Genomic DNA, 19,872 nt, shown 5'->3' with positions numbered 1-19,872 from the left:
TTCAACTAGGGCATGTTTGATTTTTGATATGTCCTGGCAGGATTTGAACCCTGGACTCCAATGAAGTCAGAAGTGTGTTGTACCATATGGAAGGAAATAAAACTTATATTTACCAAATGGTCGCGTAACATAAGGGTGTATTTTATTTTATTAGAGAGAGAAGGATTTTGGCAAGTCTATATCCACATGAGATCGTAGCTTGGATATACAAGATGTTTAGAGCCACTTCCCTGCTGACGTCCTTCAAAAACTATATACAAGTGTCCTGAGAAGAATTAATGGAAGGCCAACTGCAGTCACACCAAATATTGACGGGATTTAGGTTCCTCTCTTGTTTATTCACTTGTTTGCGTTCCTTGAATGACACTTCTATTTTTGAAAGAATTCTTACTTTGCAGCATTACTTCCACACCTACGTAAAACTTTAGCATTGTACTGTGTGTACGCTCACAAATATGTCCCAGGTGTTTGAAGTGAAAGAGATTTTACATTGTGCAAAACACAAAGGGCAGCTCACTCTCTGACATGGTAAATGTGCGTGTTTATGTATCAAGCTGATGCCTGCTTACTTCTATGGAATTCCCCACATTCAATCACGGCGCAGGATGAAAAAGCCAAGACCAGGGGTTTTCCAGAGCCTGGATGGTTTTACGGAGGTGTATGCGTACAATGTATTGCTGAGCAACGGCAGCTCCTAAATGGTGACGTAAGAAATTAATAATAAATATTCTCTTGCCTGCCTCATCTAAATGATCTCTATGGTTCTCCTCCTAATGCTAAATACTTCTGTGTGGAAAACTTATTATAGAGGTAACACCTTGGGTCACGTGAAAGAACAATAGGGCATGTTGAATATGAACATGCCTGATCATTTGTCTTCACACCGCTAGAGGTGTCTAGTAATGACTTACTCCCCTTCCTTGATTGAAAACACGCACTCTCGGCCAAATCCAGAATACATGTGCAGGGGAGAATTGGGAGGACATAGGCATAGCCGGCAGGTATTGAAGGTATTTGGTCACCTGAAGTTGCACCAACATGTTAGGCACAGTTCACAAATGTGTTCGGGCCTTTCAGTTTTCCCCGCATGAAAAATGCAGAGAGAAAAGTCCTGCAAGTAGCACTTTTCTCTCCACATTTTTTGTGCAGAAACCACATGGACCCCATTATAGTCTTTCCTGAACGGAAACCCATGTGCAGATATGAACTGGGCCTTATATATTGAGGTGATGCATAATTATAATGAGCCCAGGGAATAAAAATGAGGTTTTTATAACAGAATGAAGGGGAGTAGAGGTGGTGGCTAAAGTTGGCCATACATATTAGATGAATGTCAGCAAAATCTGTGAAACAAACCGAACATCTGTCATGTTTGGGGGGAGGGGGGATCCAGAATTCCACCAACACCAAAGCCTCATCCTTTACTCTGGTGAGATAAGCCGCCGCCAATGGCGCCCAACTTCAGCCTGCACCATTCAACCCTTATTTAGTAGTACATGCTTGCCATGGCACTGCTATGTACGTGTAGTAAAGAGGAGTCAGGGACAGCAGTCTACAATGTATGGGCACATTTTAGTGGGTCAGAGATCTGGGGTCAGTTTTGTAAATGTAGTGGTTCAGGTTAGCCAAGAAAAGTGTCAAAGACAAAAATATTAACCCTCCCAGGTTTTTCTACCTAACACAGCAGTAGACTATTTTGTGCTGTCGCCTTGTAATATCTCTACCACAAGTTGTGCCCGGTGCCGAGCTCTGCCTTGTTTAGCCCGTCTGTTCCTAATGCGCTTTTCCTTTTCACAGGCTCGTGTCTTCGTTTCATATAATGAGGGATTTTTTTCATCTTGAATAGTTGTTCATTTGTGCTTTGTAATGGATCTCTCAGGGCTGTGTACATTTTGTACAAAGGCTTTCCAGTCCCTGTTCTTTAGCTATAAAATCCCACTAATGGCATTGTTTTATTATGAGGCTAATTTATTGTTATTACCGCCTCAGCACAACTCCCAGTACCCTGAAATAACTCAGTCTTTTACCTAGCCACTGACAGGAAATGTATTCCTTCACCTCGGGTTGATCTTTGGCACATGTCATTTGAGGGTCCCCTCTCTCTCAGGGTGGTCTCCCTAGAGTGCAGCTTGAGAAGTGCCCCCTGCCTCTTTTCTCTATGACATAGGATCCTCAAGACAGATTGAAGCACCATCTGCCTCCTGCATAGTACATGAAAGCATTGCCAGCCATAGGTCAATACTAAATGATATGTACACTGGTGACTATAACCTAGTATAGAGGCTTTGCTGTTTATACTGTTTTTGTCTTTTTCCATTTTTTTTTACATACCGACTATGCAGAGACATATACTGATTTTCATTTTATGAACGTGCTAGTTTTAAAGAACGGTTATAGAAATTCCAAGGGAGAATTACTATATATTTTATTTTTCCTATTCTGCACCACTTTACAGATATTGTCAACGCAGTGCCAAGTAGGGCTTACAATCTAAAGTCCCGATCAGTATGTCTTATGTGTCATTAACTAAGGAATATGTGCCAGAATGTTGGCATAATTTGCACCAGAAATAATGTATAACATACAATACACCACATTTATCAAGAGTTATAGACACTGGATAGACCATTTTGACTTGTACGTAAAGGAGGATGTGTGTAAGGTATGACACAATGCGCCAGAAAATGTGTTACATTTTTTGTGCGTTTTCCTGGTAATAATTAAGCCAAGGACAGTATAAAGGGGAATTCACATGGAGCAAAATTACGCGCTGTATACGATCGTAACGCCCATTGAAATCAATGGGATCTTTTTGAGCGCGCATACGTGCCAGATTGCGTGAACTGTGTGAACTCCCCCTAAAAATGCAACAGGTTTATCAAACCGCATTACACACTTTGATAAATCTGGTATATTTTAAAGAGGACCTCTCATCACTTGGGGCACATGCAGTTTTATATACTGCTAGAAAGCCCGACACTGCGTTGAATTCAGCGCACTGTCAGCTTTCACGATCTGTGCCCTGGGTGAAGAACTATCGGTGCCGGTACAGTCAGTCAGGAACGCCCTTCCTCACAGCAGCGCCTATAGCGCTGTACTGTGAGAGGAGAAGGGAGGCTTCCTCACCGCTGACAACGTTATATAATACGTTAAAGTGCAAACTTAGACTAGACAGTCTATCTAACTTTTAGACTGTTGTGTTTGGAGTTTCCATCACCTTCTTTATAACTATTTTCGTGATAGACTTGAACTGGCTTAACCACCTCGGTATAGCCCACTCTTGTTAAGAACGGACACAGATTTCCAGATGGAGCCTATATGGAGATGATATACCCAGTTTCATGCCAGCATAATGAGCAGAAATTGTTATTTACTAGTGATGGAGACGTGGCCTTCAATGCCGATACGTGTTGCTGTAGGAAGCAGTACAGTGGCCATTTTTAACAATGATGTGACAAAGAAGTTACTGCATTTCTGTTTGCTAAAGAAATATTAATTTTAGGAGAACAAAGGGGGCGTAATTAAGTTGTGGCTATAAGAAGCCGAGTACTCCAGCCATTATCTAATATACAGTATGTGGTGCTCCGATATAGCGTGAAAGGAACCAGAATAAATGCTAACATCACATATTGGTATTCCAGTGCATGGTAATAAATACCTGTGTGTCCTCATAAATAGGGAGATGGGAACATTCCCGTGAATTTGAAGCAGCGTTATGATGGTATATAAATAAGTGACTCACCGGTTTATGTGCTTCGTGGTGGTTTAGACGGCTTGGCAGATAAAAATATTTTATCACCATCCATAATCTTCACTTTAACAAAGCCCTGTCACTAGTATGGATCCGCATGTGGGCAGATGGGAAATAAATGGACTTATGAAATAAATCTGATTCTTTTAATGGCTGCAATAAGTGTAGGATGGTTTGCCGAAAGTATAGGCCGCACCGACAACTGTATAAAGATACTTCATTTGGAAGGGAAAGGGTTATGATTCAGTTGTATGAAGATTTACAAAATGTGATTATTGATGACTTGTCGAGGAATGTCGCATTACTGGAGATTATCAAATTCTCAAGATTTCTGAGGCTCCAGATGATACAGCTCACAACATAAATTGTCATATAGCTTTTAAGCTCTGTTCACATCTCCATGACATATTTTAATCATTGTACTCCATCATAGGGCAGATTGATGAAAGTGCTGGATCCATCTTGTGATGGACACCAACCCAGTGGACCCCACGCGAGCCTCATATGGAGGGCTGTACACATTGTGTGTATAGGCTGCACCCATCAATTTCAGTGGGGCCAGCCAACTATCTAATATATATGGAGTCCTCAAAGCAGATGCAGAGAGATATAAGGATAGGGTAGCTTGATTTTAACATGTCCAATCCTTTTTTCCCATCTTGCTGTTGAGGACACTCGCACCTCTCGGCCGAGCTGAGTGTGTATATGTATTTAAGAGACAAACAAGGTGTTTGTTGGCTGACAGCCATCTTATGTGCATGGCCAGCTTTAGGTTTGTCCCTTGTCTTTGTGTGCCGTGAAGAGAACTACCACCCATGGCATGGCTATAAACTGCTGTCCATATAGAATATAACAAACAGCATGCAATATTGGCAGAAGATATCCATTGCCTATCACTGGTGATGTATTTTATTTGTACTTAATCTGTTTCTTCTTTTTTTTTCTGCATTTTCCTACAGCTACAACAGTAATTCCAAGCACATCCATTACCATATACACAAGTGTTTGAAGCTGTAGGTGATGCACAGGGGTGTTACAGACTTTTGGTGTGCACCACAAATCTTCATCAAAATATAGCACAATGAAAGTGAATGGAGATTTACAAGACGCAGTTTACACATGGCTGAAACAACTTGTGTGCATTTTTTTAATCTTCTAGTATATGTGTGGCTGAGCACCTTACACATAACCACGAGAAGTTTGTTGTGTGCAGCTGCTTAGTGTGTATGGAGAGACGCTGGGCCCATTTAGCATTTCTGTCAGCTAAAGTGTTAAACAGATGCGCTCGGAGGGTCCGGCCTCCTGTTGCAATACCCTGTAGATCAGTAATTGAAATTGAGCAGGACATAATGTACGGTGTAGCAGCTGCTCTCTGCGCATGGCTGTATCATGTATAACCTGCGTGCTAGCCGAGAACATTCCATACCTGCTTGAAGAGTCTTGTTCTGCTGCAGGGAAATGGTTCTTATTATGTAGAGTCTTTTTAGAGTAAAAAAAAAATTAATAAAAAATTAAAAACGTCTTAAAATAACAATAGACTTGCTTGCTTAAATCCCCCACCATTCCAGGGACAATACTCTCTGCTGGTCTTTGTTTACTTGGCTACTGTGACAGTGTCCTCCATATAATCATGTGAGTAGCCACGGTGGCCATTATGGCTGGTTTCACATGGCATTAAGAAGTCCGTATTGTACCAGGCTGTGGGTTTACTGAGCTAGACTAGCAGCATCATACTACATATCATGGGACGTATAATATGGGCGCAGTTTAATTGTGTTAATCCAACCACTAAAGGTATCATATCACTGCCAAGATGGCAATGACTGGTCCTGACTCCTGGGAACTGCCGGGCAGTGCTGCTCTATCGCATTTCCATAACTCTCATAGACAAGGATAAGGGCTACAGAAACAGTGGAGCATATCTATTTGTACTACGCTGTTTCCGTAGCTTCCATTGTCCTTTATGTAAGTGGGGGCTGATGCAAATCTATTTTTAGGGTGGTGGGAGAAGAATTCTCCTTTATGGAGTTATGGGAACAGTGTAGAGCAGCACCACTTGGCTGTTCCCATAGGTTTCAGCTGTATAGGTCAGGACGGGGAGGAGGTGGTCCCATGAAATAACCCTTAAATGACTGCAGCAGCCTTAGTTGTGTGTAAGTAAATAGAGGACATTATGGCTGCAGCCAGTTGCACTAAGACTGGTGGGGGAAGGGGTAGAAATGCAATGGGTCAATTTTTTTTTATTTTTTTTTTATTTTTAAATCGCTGAAAAAAACCCTTTAATAATGGCTATTGCAGGTTATATACTAGGCTGGTAAGCTATGCCAAGATGTTATCAAGACTAATTTTGGCTATAGATTATCTAAGCAATAGTCAGTCTGTTGTATCTACATGCACAAGGAGTTATAGTGTAACTAACACCTATGTAACTATAGTGTAACTAACACCTATGATTTTACATAGGACTGCATGTAATCCTACTGAGCTATTTACTTATATTAACAACAAGAGGGTAAAGGAGCAAATTTACTAATCCTGTATAATATATAGACCAGCCAGTGTCGCCATACAGGTGCTGGATGATACATTTGGTGCATTTTTAGACACTTTTGTCTAACTTTACTCAACGTATTGGTTGGCTCACCTTGTGTTAAAATTGGGATGTATTTTGTTGCATTTGAGCCACGGTCCTCTCCCACCAAAACACAATCCTTTGTCAAACAGGGAGAAAAAGGTGTCTAAAACTTTATAGCGCGTGCTGTTTAGGGCACACATGAACAAGGATTATGGCACATAATAGCTTAGTAAATCTTAAATATTTGCTAGTAAATTCTTGTTGACAGTGATTGGAAAATAAAAAACCCTGTTATAGTGCGAAGGCTGATTGGGAGATCTCAGATTCATTGTAATGACGTGAGTCTATATGTGCGGCAGGTTTTCAGTAACTAAAACAGTTCCTATTTACAGACTGCATGCTGCTGTCTTGAAAATTACACTGAATTGAAAGACAAGGTATATAGAAAGTTGTAAGATGTATTTTATTATACGAGTATACAGCATTATTAGAGGCAGAATTTATTTATTTAGTTTATTTGTATAGCACCGTTATCTTCCGCAGCGCTTTACAGAATGGGCACTGCTACATCCTTAGGCTCTTTGCTTTTGCCTCTCAGTGATTATAATACTATGGTCTCTTGATTATAGTAGAAATAAATGTCTCCTGCGGGCGCTGGTGAATAAGATGGGTATATGCATGAAGTGAAGAACATATCTGAAGCACGGCAGGAAGTCATTATTGGCCTAAAGGAAGACAATTCAAAAGAACTTGTAGGAACTCCCAGAGACGGAAGCCGTGGGCCTATAATTAGAGACTACTACAATGGAGATATATATATAGGATCACACATCATGAGTCAGTTCTGAAGCTCCTACTCCCAGAATTTTCTGTCTTTGTTACTCATTTAATGGAGGCCATCTATTTCTATGACAGTGATCTCAGTATCCAGCCTCTTTATAACATTTTACTTGGATGGGTTTGTTATGTCATCTCCAGTTTTAAACCATAAGTGTGAAGAATAAGGTCTGGGAGGCGTTTCCTGCTTCTCTTGTTATTGTTGAACGCAAGTTGGTTTTGCAAAAAAGGTTCCCAAGCTTTATGATATTGATACCTTATCCTTAGAATGAGTCATCTGTATCAGATCGGTTGGGGTCCAACACTTGAGACAAGTGTTCTCAACAATTTCCGGTCCTGGAACAATACAGTGTACTGGCCTAGAAGAAGCTGACTCCATATCCTATGTAGTGTCCAGTGCTCTTGGCAGTGTAGTGTTATATATTATGGGTGCATTCACACATAAGAAAATAGTGAGATATTTGGTGTGGGTTTGACCTCAATGGGCTCCTTTTTCTGCTAGCTGTAACTATGGCATACCCATTATGCCACTTAAGGACATGTTCCTGTAGCTACCCCATAGATTATAATGGTTTCCGCTGTTTTTATACTGAAATGGTTGCCGATGCAAACTGAAGCCCTACTCCAGAAAACTGGCATAAACTGTTTTATACATTTTTTGGCCTCAATAGTACAGTTTTTTGGTGCAGAGGAAAAAAAAAAACAAGAGGAAAATTCCGCTAGCAGAACCCATTGAGATCAATGGGAGGCTTTTTTTTCAGTGTGGAAAATTCCACACCAAATTCCTCACTATTTTCCTCCGTGCGAATGGACCCTATGGGGCATTCACACGGAGTAAAGTGGCGCTGATTCTGATAACTCGCAGCAGAATCAGCGCCACTTTACTCCGTGTGAATGCCCCCTCTTGTTTTCTAGGCATTGCTCAATACATATGATAACTGTTTACAGCTACACTAAATGTCTACTTATTTTATCTGCCGGACATAAAACGAACTCATCAGGACCGAGAACTGTTCCTTGTGTTTCATGGAAGCCATAAAAAGTATTTCCATAGAACGGCTGTTGTAATTGCTGCCTTTTAGGTCCATATAGGTCTGCAGCGGAAACAGTCTGGGTAACTTCACACCTGCTGTAAGTGTTTACTGTCTGGCAGGTCGGCAGCTCCTCCTCCCAGATGGTATTGACCATGTAACCCTATACCCCAGTGTTCTGGGGGTGACCCCACTGGCCAGACCTTGCTGCTTTTGCATATTCTGATCATTTTATTTTCATGTGTGTGTATTATTATACAGGAGGGCGGCGCTGAGACTATAGCGCTCGTGGTTAGGAGTTAATGCTTCATACAGGACTTTATCATGAAAACCCTGAAGCTAATCAGGGAAGTAAGCACAAGGAAGCAATTTTTTTTTAAGGTTAAAAGGTAGACATTATCTGGGATCAGCCATGAACAGTCTTGGAGGTATTCCAGTAACTTTCTTATGAGTTCTGACTCCTCACATTAAGACAGTTTTGATGCCTGGAATTCTGTGATATGAACTTTCGATTGACTGTTTTCAAGGCGAAAAATCGCTTTCACCTCCAGGCATTTCCTGAAATCCGATCTTCTGATTTTCTTTGTGTGATGTATTTTCCATTATAAAGCTTCTGTTCAGCTAAACGCCAGGAAAGGGTCCCTGCAGCAAAGTGGTTTCTGGCCAGTCCTATAAATATATATATATATATATATATATATATATATATATATACATACACACTCACCGGCCACTTTATTAGGTACACCTGTCCAACTGCTCGTTAACACTTAATTGCTAATCAGCCAATCACATGGCGGCAACTCAGTGCATTTAGGCATGTAGACATGGTCAAGACAATCTCCTGCAGTTCAAACCGAGCATCAGTATGGGGAAGAAAGGTGATTTGAGTGCCTTTGAACGTGGCATGGTTGTTGGTGCCAGAAGGGCTGGTCTGAGTATTTCAGAAACTGCTGATCTACTGGGATTTTCATGCACAACCATCTCTAGGGTTTACAGAGAATGATCCGAAAAAGAAAAAACATCCAGTGAGCGGCAGTTCTGTGGGCGGAAATGCGTTGTTGATGCCAGAGGTCAGAGGAGAATGGCCAGACTGGTTCGAGCTGATAGAAAGGCAACAGTGACTCAAATAGCCACCCGTTACAACCAAGGTAGCCAGAAGAGCATCTCTGAACGCACAGTATGTCGAACTTTGAGGCAGATGGGCTACAGCAGCAGAAGACCACACCGGGTGCCACTCCTTTCAGCTAAGAACAGGAAACTGAGGCTACAATTTGCACAAGCTCATTGAAATTGGACAATTGAAGATTGGAAAAACGTTGCCTGGTCTGATGAGTCTCGATTTCTGCTGCGACATTCGGATGGTAGGGTCAGAATTTGGCGTCAACAACATGAAAGCATGGATCCATCCTGCCTTGTATCAACGGTTCAGGCTGGTGGTGGTGGTGTCATGGTGTGGGGAATATTTTCTTGGCACTCTTTGGGCCCCTTGGTACCAATTGAGCATCGTTGCAACACCAAAGCCTACCTGAGTATTGTTGCTGACCATGTCCATCCCTTTATGACCACAATGTACCCAACATCTGATGGCTACTTTCAGCAGGATAATGCGCCATGTCATAAAGCTGGAATCATCTCAGACTGGTTTCTTGAACATGACAATGAGTTCACTGTACTCCAATGGCCTCCACAGTCACCAGATCTCAATCCAATAGAGCATCTTTGGGATGTGGTGGAACGGGAGATTCGCATCATGGATGTGCAGCCGACAAATCTGCGGCAACTGTGTGATGCCATCATGTCAATATGGACCAAAATCTCTGAGGAATGCTTCCAGCACCTTGTTGAATCTATGCCACGAAGAATTGAGGCAGTTCTAAAGGCAAAAGGGGGTCCAACCCGTTACTAGCATGGTGTACCTAATAAAGTGGCCGGTGAGTGTATATATATATATATATATATATATATATATATATATATATATATATATATATATATATACATGCCAGGGATCTATTGGAATGTGCTGGTGCACGTATTCACCAATTACTATGGTTGCCTAAACTTTAGCAGGCACCATGTTTCAAAAATAAATAAATATATATATATATATATATATATATATATATATATATATATATTATTATTATTATATTTATTTTATTTATTTTAAGTTTTAGTGACAGGTCTTTTTGTTTTCTTGTGGGGTTTTTTAAGTTCTTTTAACATTTAAAATGTTTTGGTAGACATCTTGGTGATCTAAAAGAAGGCCCCATTTCTCTTTAGAAACCATCAGAATCGGTACCTTTAAGACTAGCCACTGACTATAAATTATAATAGGATGGCCAGGACTTTGCTACTGACTTCCCGTTACTCTCAGGTTGCTTCATATTAATGTTTGGTGTTTATCTGTGATTGTAACCAATATTCTCTTTATGACAGTGGGCCTGTGGATCAGTTGTAACACTTATTGCTGTGTCTATAAACAATAAAGCTTGACACATTTGTAATGCTTTTCTCTTCTAGTAATGGCATGTATTACTGCTCGGTAGAGTCTCTTTCATGTGCACTAACAAGGCTTGTAAATGATGTCTGCTTTATGGGTTTGGTCTCTTCTCTATTCCTTGCTCTGACTGCCCTCTAGTGGTAATGTGCTGGTACTGAATGGTTTTGTTGTATTTACTATTGTCCCTTTTTATATTATGATGAAACCATAAAACACTAATAATGGACTTATATTTACATGTGTGGCACATTAAATGGAATTAGAGGTAAGATAATAAATCGCATTTAATGTAGATTTATAGATGTGAGACACATTTCTGCCTTTTCCTCTTGAACATTGTAGACTTATCAGTAGTATACCTATTAGACCTATTAGGCCACCTCATGGTTGTTGTAATTGTATACCAGCAATTTACAGTTGGAAAAATGGGGCGTATCCATATATTTGGTCAGTAAAGGGACATGGTAAACAAATTTACAGTGGTCGTTTTCCATAACCTGACACAAATGCCCCCTAGTGTTCAAAAAAGGAATAAAGTTACTTGAAATGAAATCCTTTTTGAAAATATTGCTGAATTATTTATCTCTTTCTTCCCCCAGGGCTAGTCTCCAGGTCCTCACCAAAGAAGCCTAAAAGTCGGAGCATATTTAAGACTCTTTTCTGTTGCCTCAGTGCACAGAATGTCAATCGACCAGGAGGCATCGGTGAAGCTCCCACCCAAAAGGAGGAGACACAAACTACCCCAAAGGTACGTCCAGCAGTCGGTTAATGGAGCTGTAAATGGTAACACTACAGAAAGAGGCAATGTATATGAAATAGGAGATGGATTGTCAGGGTATGGCACACTCATGGAATAAATATCATGTCTGCCCTATGTGTATCTTGTAATGATAAAGTTGGCTTACTTGTGATGTTTGCACCTTTCTTTCAGTCGGAGTTACTCCAGTGTCTTCAGTATCAGTTTTACCAGGTACGTATCATTTTTGGCACTTGGATCTTTTTCATACATCTTTAAAAGCATTGTCCACAAGTGAATATTACTTTTACACTTTTACACAATTGGATTGTTAAAAATAAAAAAAAAATACACTCTTGTATCTAGAAATTGCTGGAGCAAATATGTTACAGTCTCCCTGGTGTAGAACTTCTAGTTCATGTGACCACTGGCACTGGACACATGTTCAGAAGCTCAGTCCCGTCATCTGGGTCCTCTTATATTGTTATATATGATTATAGCTATTGCACAGGTCAGCCATTAAAAGTCACTGTATGAGATCTTCTCACCAACACGGAACACATTAGGTGCTGAGAGAGAGAGACGAAAAACCCAAACCACCAGGGGGTGCCATAACTATTATTACAGCAATGCGCAGTAGCATTTTTTTTTTTTTTTTTTATCGAAGTCCAATTAAAAACATTGCTTTGTGTCATCTCACAGATCAAAGTCTTATTCACTTATGGGACAACATTTAAGTAGTCATGAGGCACAGTGACTGACGTGTCCTATTAAGAAGGATTTCAGCAATGCAAGCCTCTTAGAAATGCTATTTGTTATATTAAATTAAGTTTTACCTCTCTAGTGAGTTACCTGTCAAACCATGTTTCTATCTATATATGTATAAGCATCATTAGGTAACGTACTATGTTATTACATAGGCCAATTATGGAGAACATGCATTTGTAGAAATGCTCAGTGTCAATGGTCGATCTGCGTGAATGTCCACCAGATCAGCTGGCAGATGAACATGTTTTATTCAGTATAAAAGATGCCATATTGTCCTCAGCACATCTCCACCACCACCACACTTGTTCTGATTTTTCACAAGGCATGTCCTCCTTTATAAAGGACCTTCCACCAATTCAGGTTCTTAGCATCTGTTAATAGTCGCTGCTCCACTGATTCCAGCATACATGGCATTTTCTCTCTAGTGTCCACCATTCCTGAACAACAAGCACAGGTAGTTTTGATGCCTGATGTGCTATTTAAGCTCTGTAATGTCAGAAGGGCGGTGTCAGGCAGGGGGTGTGACTCAGAGCTCCAATCAGAGGCAGCCAGTGCCAGAGCTCAGAATCACACCCTTGTCTGCTCCTGCCTGACCCCGCCCACCTGACAGTACAGAGACTAAATAGCATATCAGGCACCAAAACTAACAGCATTGATTGTTCAGGTACAGTAAGGGCTACAGAATAGAATTCCACCTGTGCTGGAATGAGTAGAGCAGCAGCTATTAGATGATTTAAAGAGCTGAACTTGTTAGAGGTGAGGAAAGGCCTTCTTAAGGCAAGTCAGTCACACAGTGCCCTAAAAGTTGTTTTGTTGCATCTTAACATGACCACAGTGAATCAGTCTCATGCTAGTGTGAAGTTACTTATTTTAGGCTATTCCATTTCTTTTAACCCTCCAGTCCTGTCCCCAGATTTTTGTTCTCATTTTTCATTTTCTGTGCATAGTTCATAAAATCTCAAGAAATTAATTTGTGAAATGCAGCTTCACCAATAAGCTTCTTCCACCTGCACTTTTAATGCTTCAGCCAGTGGGACCGAAGAGGGTGCTCAGCCAGCTGAGACTCCTGCCTGGAAGCATCTGTGTGACCTGCAGGTCGCAGGATCTAATCCCGGCTAGCTCTGCTCACTCTTTCATCCTTTCCAGGTAGATAAATTGAAGACCGATGATAATTGCAGTGCTGTCTTCCTGTATTTGTCAAACTATTTTAACCCCGAAAGATAAATTAGGACTGCCTAATAGATTTTTTTTTTTTTTTACTTCCCTGTGTGACAGAAAGATAGAGTGAGCTTACCCTAATAGTTGCCTATTGGGAAACCCTTAGGATTTGTCAGTCCTACTAGTTTGTTTAGTACCATGCACCTTTTCAGTGAAACATGCATGAAAATGGGCAGTATTATTGAAAAAATTGCAGATTTAAATCCAATAAAATGTATGTATTTTTCATAAAATATATGCATTTATATATTATTTTTAGTATTTTCTTCCGTTTCTTATATTATTGCTACACTATAATATATATAGGCACTCATTGTTGACCAATTTTTTGATGCATGTTTCTGCAGGTGGGACGGGAGCAAAGACCTTTAGCAGGTTGTGTCAAGACAATTATTAGTCTTGATTTTTCCCTTCCCTATTTACTGTAGATTATTGGTGTCAAATTGGTCTGTTTTTCATGTATTGCCTTGAGAGATTTTTATATTGCCCTAAAGAATTAACATAATGCATCTTTTTTACCCTCAGATTCCAGGTACCTCTTTACTACCTGAGGTAACGCCGAAAGATAAGGGAAAAATATGCATGGTTATAGACTTAGATGAAACGCTGGTTCATAGCTCTTTTAAGGTAAGGTTTTTGTTCTATATAGGTTATGTGATATTAAAAATGATTAATTAAAAGGTTTTTCTAACTTATTAATGGATTACCTATACTTTACCATTGATGGTCACTGGGGGTCTGACACCCACATGAAGCAGCAGTGGCACGTTTATTGATAATATGTCCTGTTTGCATCTCAGTCTGATACAAGTAAATGGACTGACGTGCAATCCCAAGAACATCCGCTATAGAAATGTGTACCCTTGTGCCTGGTAAGTAGCGGAAAGGCTGCAGTGTTCATCTGAACGCTAAAGCCTCTTCAAACAGCTGATCAGCCGCGGAACCTGGGTGTCGGACCCCCACAGATCTTCAGTTTATAACCTATATCTCCTAAGGCTAGGTCATCAATTGTCAACCCTGGAAGGCCCCCTTTAAATGGGTATTGTACTTTTACAAGGCAGAGGTGTGATCTATGTTCTGTGACGATATTAAGACCTGAAGATGCTGGCAGAATAGGTTTTTATAGTACATGGAACCCACAATCTCTTGTTGAAGAGTAAAGGGCAGATTCCTGCCTACCCATCATTGCTATAAAATGCAAAAATAAAAAACAAAATGGATTAAGGCAGAAGAAAAACTTCCCATAGGAACTTGCATAGTGCCGCTCATCTTTGTACAATCATCACTTTGTGACCAGGGGCATAACTTGAGGGGGTGCAGTCGCACTGGGGCTCCCAGGAGCCTTAGGGGGCCCATAAGGACTGGCATCAGTATTGAGATTGCAGCTTCCATCTGGCCCATAAACCAAGGAGATCCACAGATCACCCTAACCACACTAAGGCTGATTAAACTCCTTAGCACCCGTAACCATCACTATCAAGAATTCGCTGTAGGGATGAGGTAGGGACCCCCAGACAAAAGATTGCACCTGGGCCCACAAGACTTTAGTTGCGCCACTGGTTATTAAGAGATTGTCTGTATCTGTACTGAGGGCTCTTGGAAGGAATGCTGTTCTTTCTTTTGCCTTAAATGGTTCCTCTTTTTGTTTGTTCATGTAGCCGATCAGCAATGCAGATTTTATCGTTCCCGTGGAGATTGAGGGGACCACCCATCAGGTGAGAGGGCAGGCGGTTTTGTTTTATTCATTGTCATTTACCTATCAGCTTTGAGAAGAAAAGATTGAAGACATCAGAAAGTCATGGCTGTAGCCCGGTTCAAGTAATCCAGGATAGGCTGTTTCCTCACCGCGCGGCCTACTCTTGATTACTTGTTTCAGGAAGCAGCTAATATTCTGCTTAAGACTGAGAGTAAAACTACATCTGAAGAAGGGGTTGTCTAATATAGCCACAATTGACTTAGTTTCTGTAATTTGTTATACTTATACATCTATAATAATCCCTATTTATATATATTACAATTATCCTGCATTAGCCATGTTTTCTACTGGGAGAAAGACACTCTGCAATACTGCTAAAGAGACTCTACTTGACTCTGGTGTCCATTTTATTCCTCCCTAGGTGTACGTTCTGAAGAGGCCTTATGTGGATGAGTTTCTGGAAAGAATGGGAGAGCTCTATGAATGTGTACTATTTACTGCTAGTCTTGCCAAGGTAAGGAGACGCTTCTACGATAATAGAGAAATGAACAGCACTAAGGGGAAAAATGGCTTCATACATACCACAATGGTCTTTCTGCCTGCTTTACATCTGATCCATTTGCCTCCCTGTGAAAGTGGTCGCATATGGAGGTACAGGCCCTTGTATACTAAATGGTGCCATATAATGGCCTCAAACTAAAGAGTTTTAGTGCTTTGTCAGTGTGCTCGCTGTCTTTTTAACAGCTAGCACAGTGGCCTTTCCTTATGGCGCCATACACCTAAATTAATGGGAACGAGCCATTTTCTCGTGGACTTATACATGTACACATTCACGTACATGTAACCTTAAATTAGGTGAACAGCAGAAAGCACAATTAGTATGAGTATTGTAAAATATAGATCTACCCCTTCACTTCTACCACATCCTTTCCTTTCTCCCGGCTAGATTTTGTGCTTTTTTTTTATTATTATTTATTTCTTAACTATATCAGCTATGAAACATTGATCTATGTATCAACAGCACTGTTTTGTTTCTAGACCTAGTATTGGACAGATATGGATAATGTAGTATTATATTATACAAATAATCTTGTCTTTTCTTTTACTCCCAGTATGCCGATCCAGTTACTGACCTTTTGGACAAGGAAGGAGTCTTCCGAGCCCGTCTCTTCAGGGAAGCTTGCGTATTCCACCAGGGCTGCTATGTCAAAGACTTGAGCCGTTTGGGGAGAGATCTTAAGAAGACTATCATTTTAGACAACTCTCCTGCATCTTACATCTTCCATCCAGAAAATGCTGTAAGTGTTACAGCAAATGTCATCTTAATGCGTTCTTGGAAGAGGCGTTATTCTTGGATCCTCTGAAAGACTTGTATTACATTTGTTGCTGCTATTAGAACTCTGTAAGCAGTTTCAGTATCCAGACTATTGATTTTTTTTTTCCCCCTTCTGCTTTATGTCTTTATATATTAAGCCTTCAGTATATAGACCCATAACATTGTCTGGCCACAGAACTGCAGATGTAGTGGTTTTCCACTTGTGATTATTAGAGCAAAGTCTCTTATTTTCTAAGCTCCCTCTTTAATTATTGCACACAATAATATTGCTGACAGATTGTATAGAGAGGTAATAAGGCCGAGTTGCTAGGAAACCATTAACAATACCAGATGTCTAACGCTGCTTTAGAGCATTGATTAAACCTTCTCCCTGCTATATGGATGCTGGTGCCTTGCATGTGTTTCTATAAAAAAAAAAAAAAACTTGCTTCATTTAAAGGGATTCTACCATTAAAATCTTACCCTTACACGTCGGAATAGCCTTAAGAAAGGCTATTCGTCTCCTACCTTTAGATGTCTTCTCCGCCCCACCGTTCGGTTAAAATCTCGTTTTCCACCGGTATGCAAATGAGTTCTCTCGCAGCACTGGAGGCGGGCCCCAGCGCTCAAACAACACTGACGCCTGCCACCAGTGCTGCGAGAGAACTAATTTGCATACCTACAGAAAACGGGACTTTAACCAAACGGCGGGGCGCAAAAGACATCTAAAGGTAGGAGACGAATAGCCTTTCTTAAGGCTATTCCGACATGTTAGGAAGAAAATAAAAAGTTTATAATGGTAGAATCCCTTTAAGGCCTTTTCTACCCATCCTTTCGTAGGTCAACCACCTGGCTTCCTGACATATGTAGATATGCATACAAATTTGGACAAAATTAGGGAGGTAATTTAGGGAATAACACACATTGGAGTCATAAGATATCGCATCCTTACTAAGTTGCATACATCGCAACAGGTTATACATAGAGCCAGCAAAAAGAGGTTTTGCAGAGCTCTGAAGCGCTGCAGTCTAGTGTTGCCGTATGTACGGTGAAGATAAATCATATTGCCTGCAGTGTTTGTTTCCATTTGCAAGCGCTGAAAAAAATGTCAGATGATGGGGGGGGGGGTTTGCCTGTGCTTTGGATAATAGTATATGGGGTGCATGCCATACTTAATCCAATGGGACTTCTACCTCACTTCATTCAATACTGTTTGTCTTTGTTTGCAGGTACCCGTGCAATCGTGGTTTGATGACATGGGAGACACAGAACTCTTAAGCCTCATCCCGATCTTTGAGGAGCTCAGTGACTCTGAGGACATTTATGCAAGTCTTGGACAACTGAGGGCACCTTAAGACTCTTTGTCTTGACTTTGTTTTTCAGGAGACGTTTTATATCTTAAATATTCTTTTATTTTTGTCTTTTCAAATTTCTCACTCACTGTGCCTTTGGCCTCAGAGGAAGAGGAACAAAAACTGATATTCATAAGCAGAATAAGAATTTCAAGGGAAATTCTTCTGCCCTTAACAAGCAAACAGGCTGTGGCTTACACTCCTAATGGCTTGCATGCCCAGTGGCATGTTAGCAGTGAATGCAGGGATCTATTATTGCCATTACTTTGGTGCACTAGTAGAAGACAGTGTCCTTTTTTAATAATGGTACCGTGTACCTATGGTTTTCGGTTCTCCACTACTGTTTTAGCTTTCATATCCTTTAATATGTCAGGCTGTAACATGAACAAGGAGGATGTAGTGCCAAGATGCTGATAACTGAAAGGGCACACACAGGTACTTTAGATAGCTGAATAACTTGGCACACATTAGGAATCAGGCTGCTTAAATGGAACGCCATCATAACTTTTTCACGGATTCCAGAATTCTCTACTTGCCAATCTCTGTTATGTGCATATTTTAGCTGAATGCACTTGACTTGGTAACTACTGGCACTCACTGGCATTTAGTGCCATCTACAGTCCGTCTCTCACTTTGGGAATATGTTTTGTTATCATGACTATTCCAACATTTCTCCAGATGCAGATCCATATGGAATATGTATGATTAATAATGAAAGCCTTGATGTCCAGGTGCTATGGAGCATATCCCTCCTATATGTAAATGCCAGTGATGTACAGGGTATTGTTATATAGCAAAGCACTGTGCAGATGATGGGCAGTAGGATAAACATAGGGCTACTTATCATTGGTTACACTGTCATAATAGCGGCCTCTGTGCTTCAACCCAAACCCCTCCCCATTTATTTGATGGATCAAAAAAATATCAAAGCCAAAGGAATTTTTTTATGATTGATGTTTTTAGCCACTCTGAGATTCTATGTAATATTTTTTTTTTTCTAATAACTGACTTGAATCAAAGATGTTTGTCCATCTGCTGCCATGGTGGGTGGGGGGATTGGTCTGAATAGCTTTACTGTTTGGTCTCTATTAATGGTTTGATCATTGTATGTATCGAGCCTGTGGAGAGTGGTGCTTGGTAACTTATACCTGTTATTGACCATACACTACAAAGGCAATGTCTTATTATAGCCAGGGTATGAGAAACATTCTAGTCCTTATTTATAATTCCATTGGCACTACCCAGCTATAAGATGGCCATCGCCTCCTTATGCCAGTATTTGGTCACCGAGCAGGGACTTTCCTAAGAGGTAATGAATGGAAAACCATGCAGTGCCTTTTTTGGCTATTTTAAACGCATATTTTCAAGGCCTATAGCTAAAGAGCTATTTTTTACTCTTTATAACACTTGTTTTTGAATTTGAGATATGTAGCTATCATCTTCAGACCTTTTTTTCATGCTACCTCTCAGGTAGTGAGTGATCTACAAGATTCTGTAAGACTGTTACAAAGTAGACCTCAGGGGAAACACTCCTACTGAATCATACATCACGTAACGTGGCTGCTCCACTGTCAGCCATCCTGTTTTTAACTAACACTTCTGCACAAACGTCGGCAAAGGAAAATAAAGAATGACGTACATTCCTGTGTGTCTCTTTCTGTGGTGTGAGGATGTGCGTTTGGGATCCAACCTTCTTGAATGAGGGTCTTCAATAAGTATTAGGTTTTTATTCTTCTTTTAGGTTGAGCAGCTGTTGAATGGTTTTTCAGCACATTGCTGTATTTAAGGTTCTATAAGACTGAATGGGTGAATTGTTAAAATATGTAATCCCTCTAACAGAGCATGTAATAAAATCTATTTTTATGCCCTATGTTGTGTTGTGTGCGTACATTTGAAGACAAAAAGACCTCCTGAAAGTCACATAGTTTGGTTACTAAACGTCTCAGAATGGGATCAACATCTTGGAGACTTTAATGGGAGGTGGGTGACAGGTTGTAATAAGGACAACAGGAGGACAAACTGGGTTCTAAACTTATTTAGCTTAGACCTAAACCAGGGGTAAAAGACTAAGGGCTAGTTCACACGTG

The 19,872-nt window shown here is 40.5% G+C and overlaps 1 protein-coding gene across 1 annotated transcript in view; it reads left to right on the top strand.

Annotated features, from left to right (window-relative positions):
- CTDSP2 (CTD small phosphatase 2) overlaps positions 1 to 19,655 on the top strand; it is a 31,831-nt gene extending 12,176 nt beyond the window's left edge. Inside the window, exons 2-8 of the mRNA XM_075265598.1 lie at positions 11,300 to 11,448; positions 11,632 to 11,670; positions 13,948 to 14,049; positions 15,081 to 15,137; positions 15,540 to 15,632; positions 16,231 to 16,416; positions 17,663 to 19,655. Of these exons, the coding sequence (XP_075121699.1) occupies positions 11,300 to 11,448; positions 11,632 to 11,670; positions 13,948 to 14,049; positions 15,081 to 15,137; positions 15,540 to 15,632; positions 16,231 to 16,416; positions 17,663 to 17,788 (752 nt within the window). The 3' untranslated portion in view covers positions 17,789 to 19,655. The remainder of the gene's footprint in view (positions 1 to 11,299; positions 11,449 to 11,631; positions 11,671 to 13,947; positions 14,050 to 15,080; positions 15,138 to 15,539; positions 15,633 to 16,230; positions 16,417 to 17,662) is intronic.
- Positions 19,656 to 19,872: the final 217 nt, after the last annotated feature.

This window comes from Leptodactylus fuscus, chromosome 2 (genome assembly GCF_031893055.1).
Source record: "Leptodactylus fuscus isolate aLepFus1 chromosome 2, aLepFus1.hap2, whole genome shotgun sequence".
Taxonomy (NCBI): Eukaryota; Metazoa; Chordata; class Amphibia; order Anura; family Leptodactylidae; genus Leptodactylus; species Leptodactylus fuscus.
Note: the sequence above shows the minus strand (reverse complement) of the source record. Positions and strands in the feature narration are given on the sequence as shown.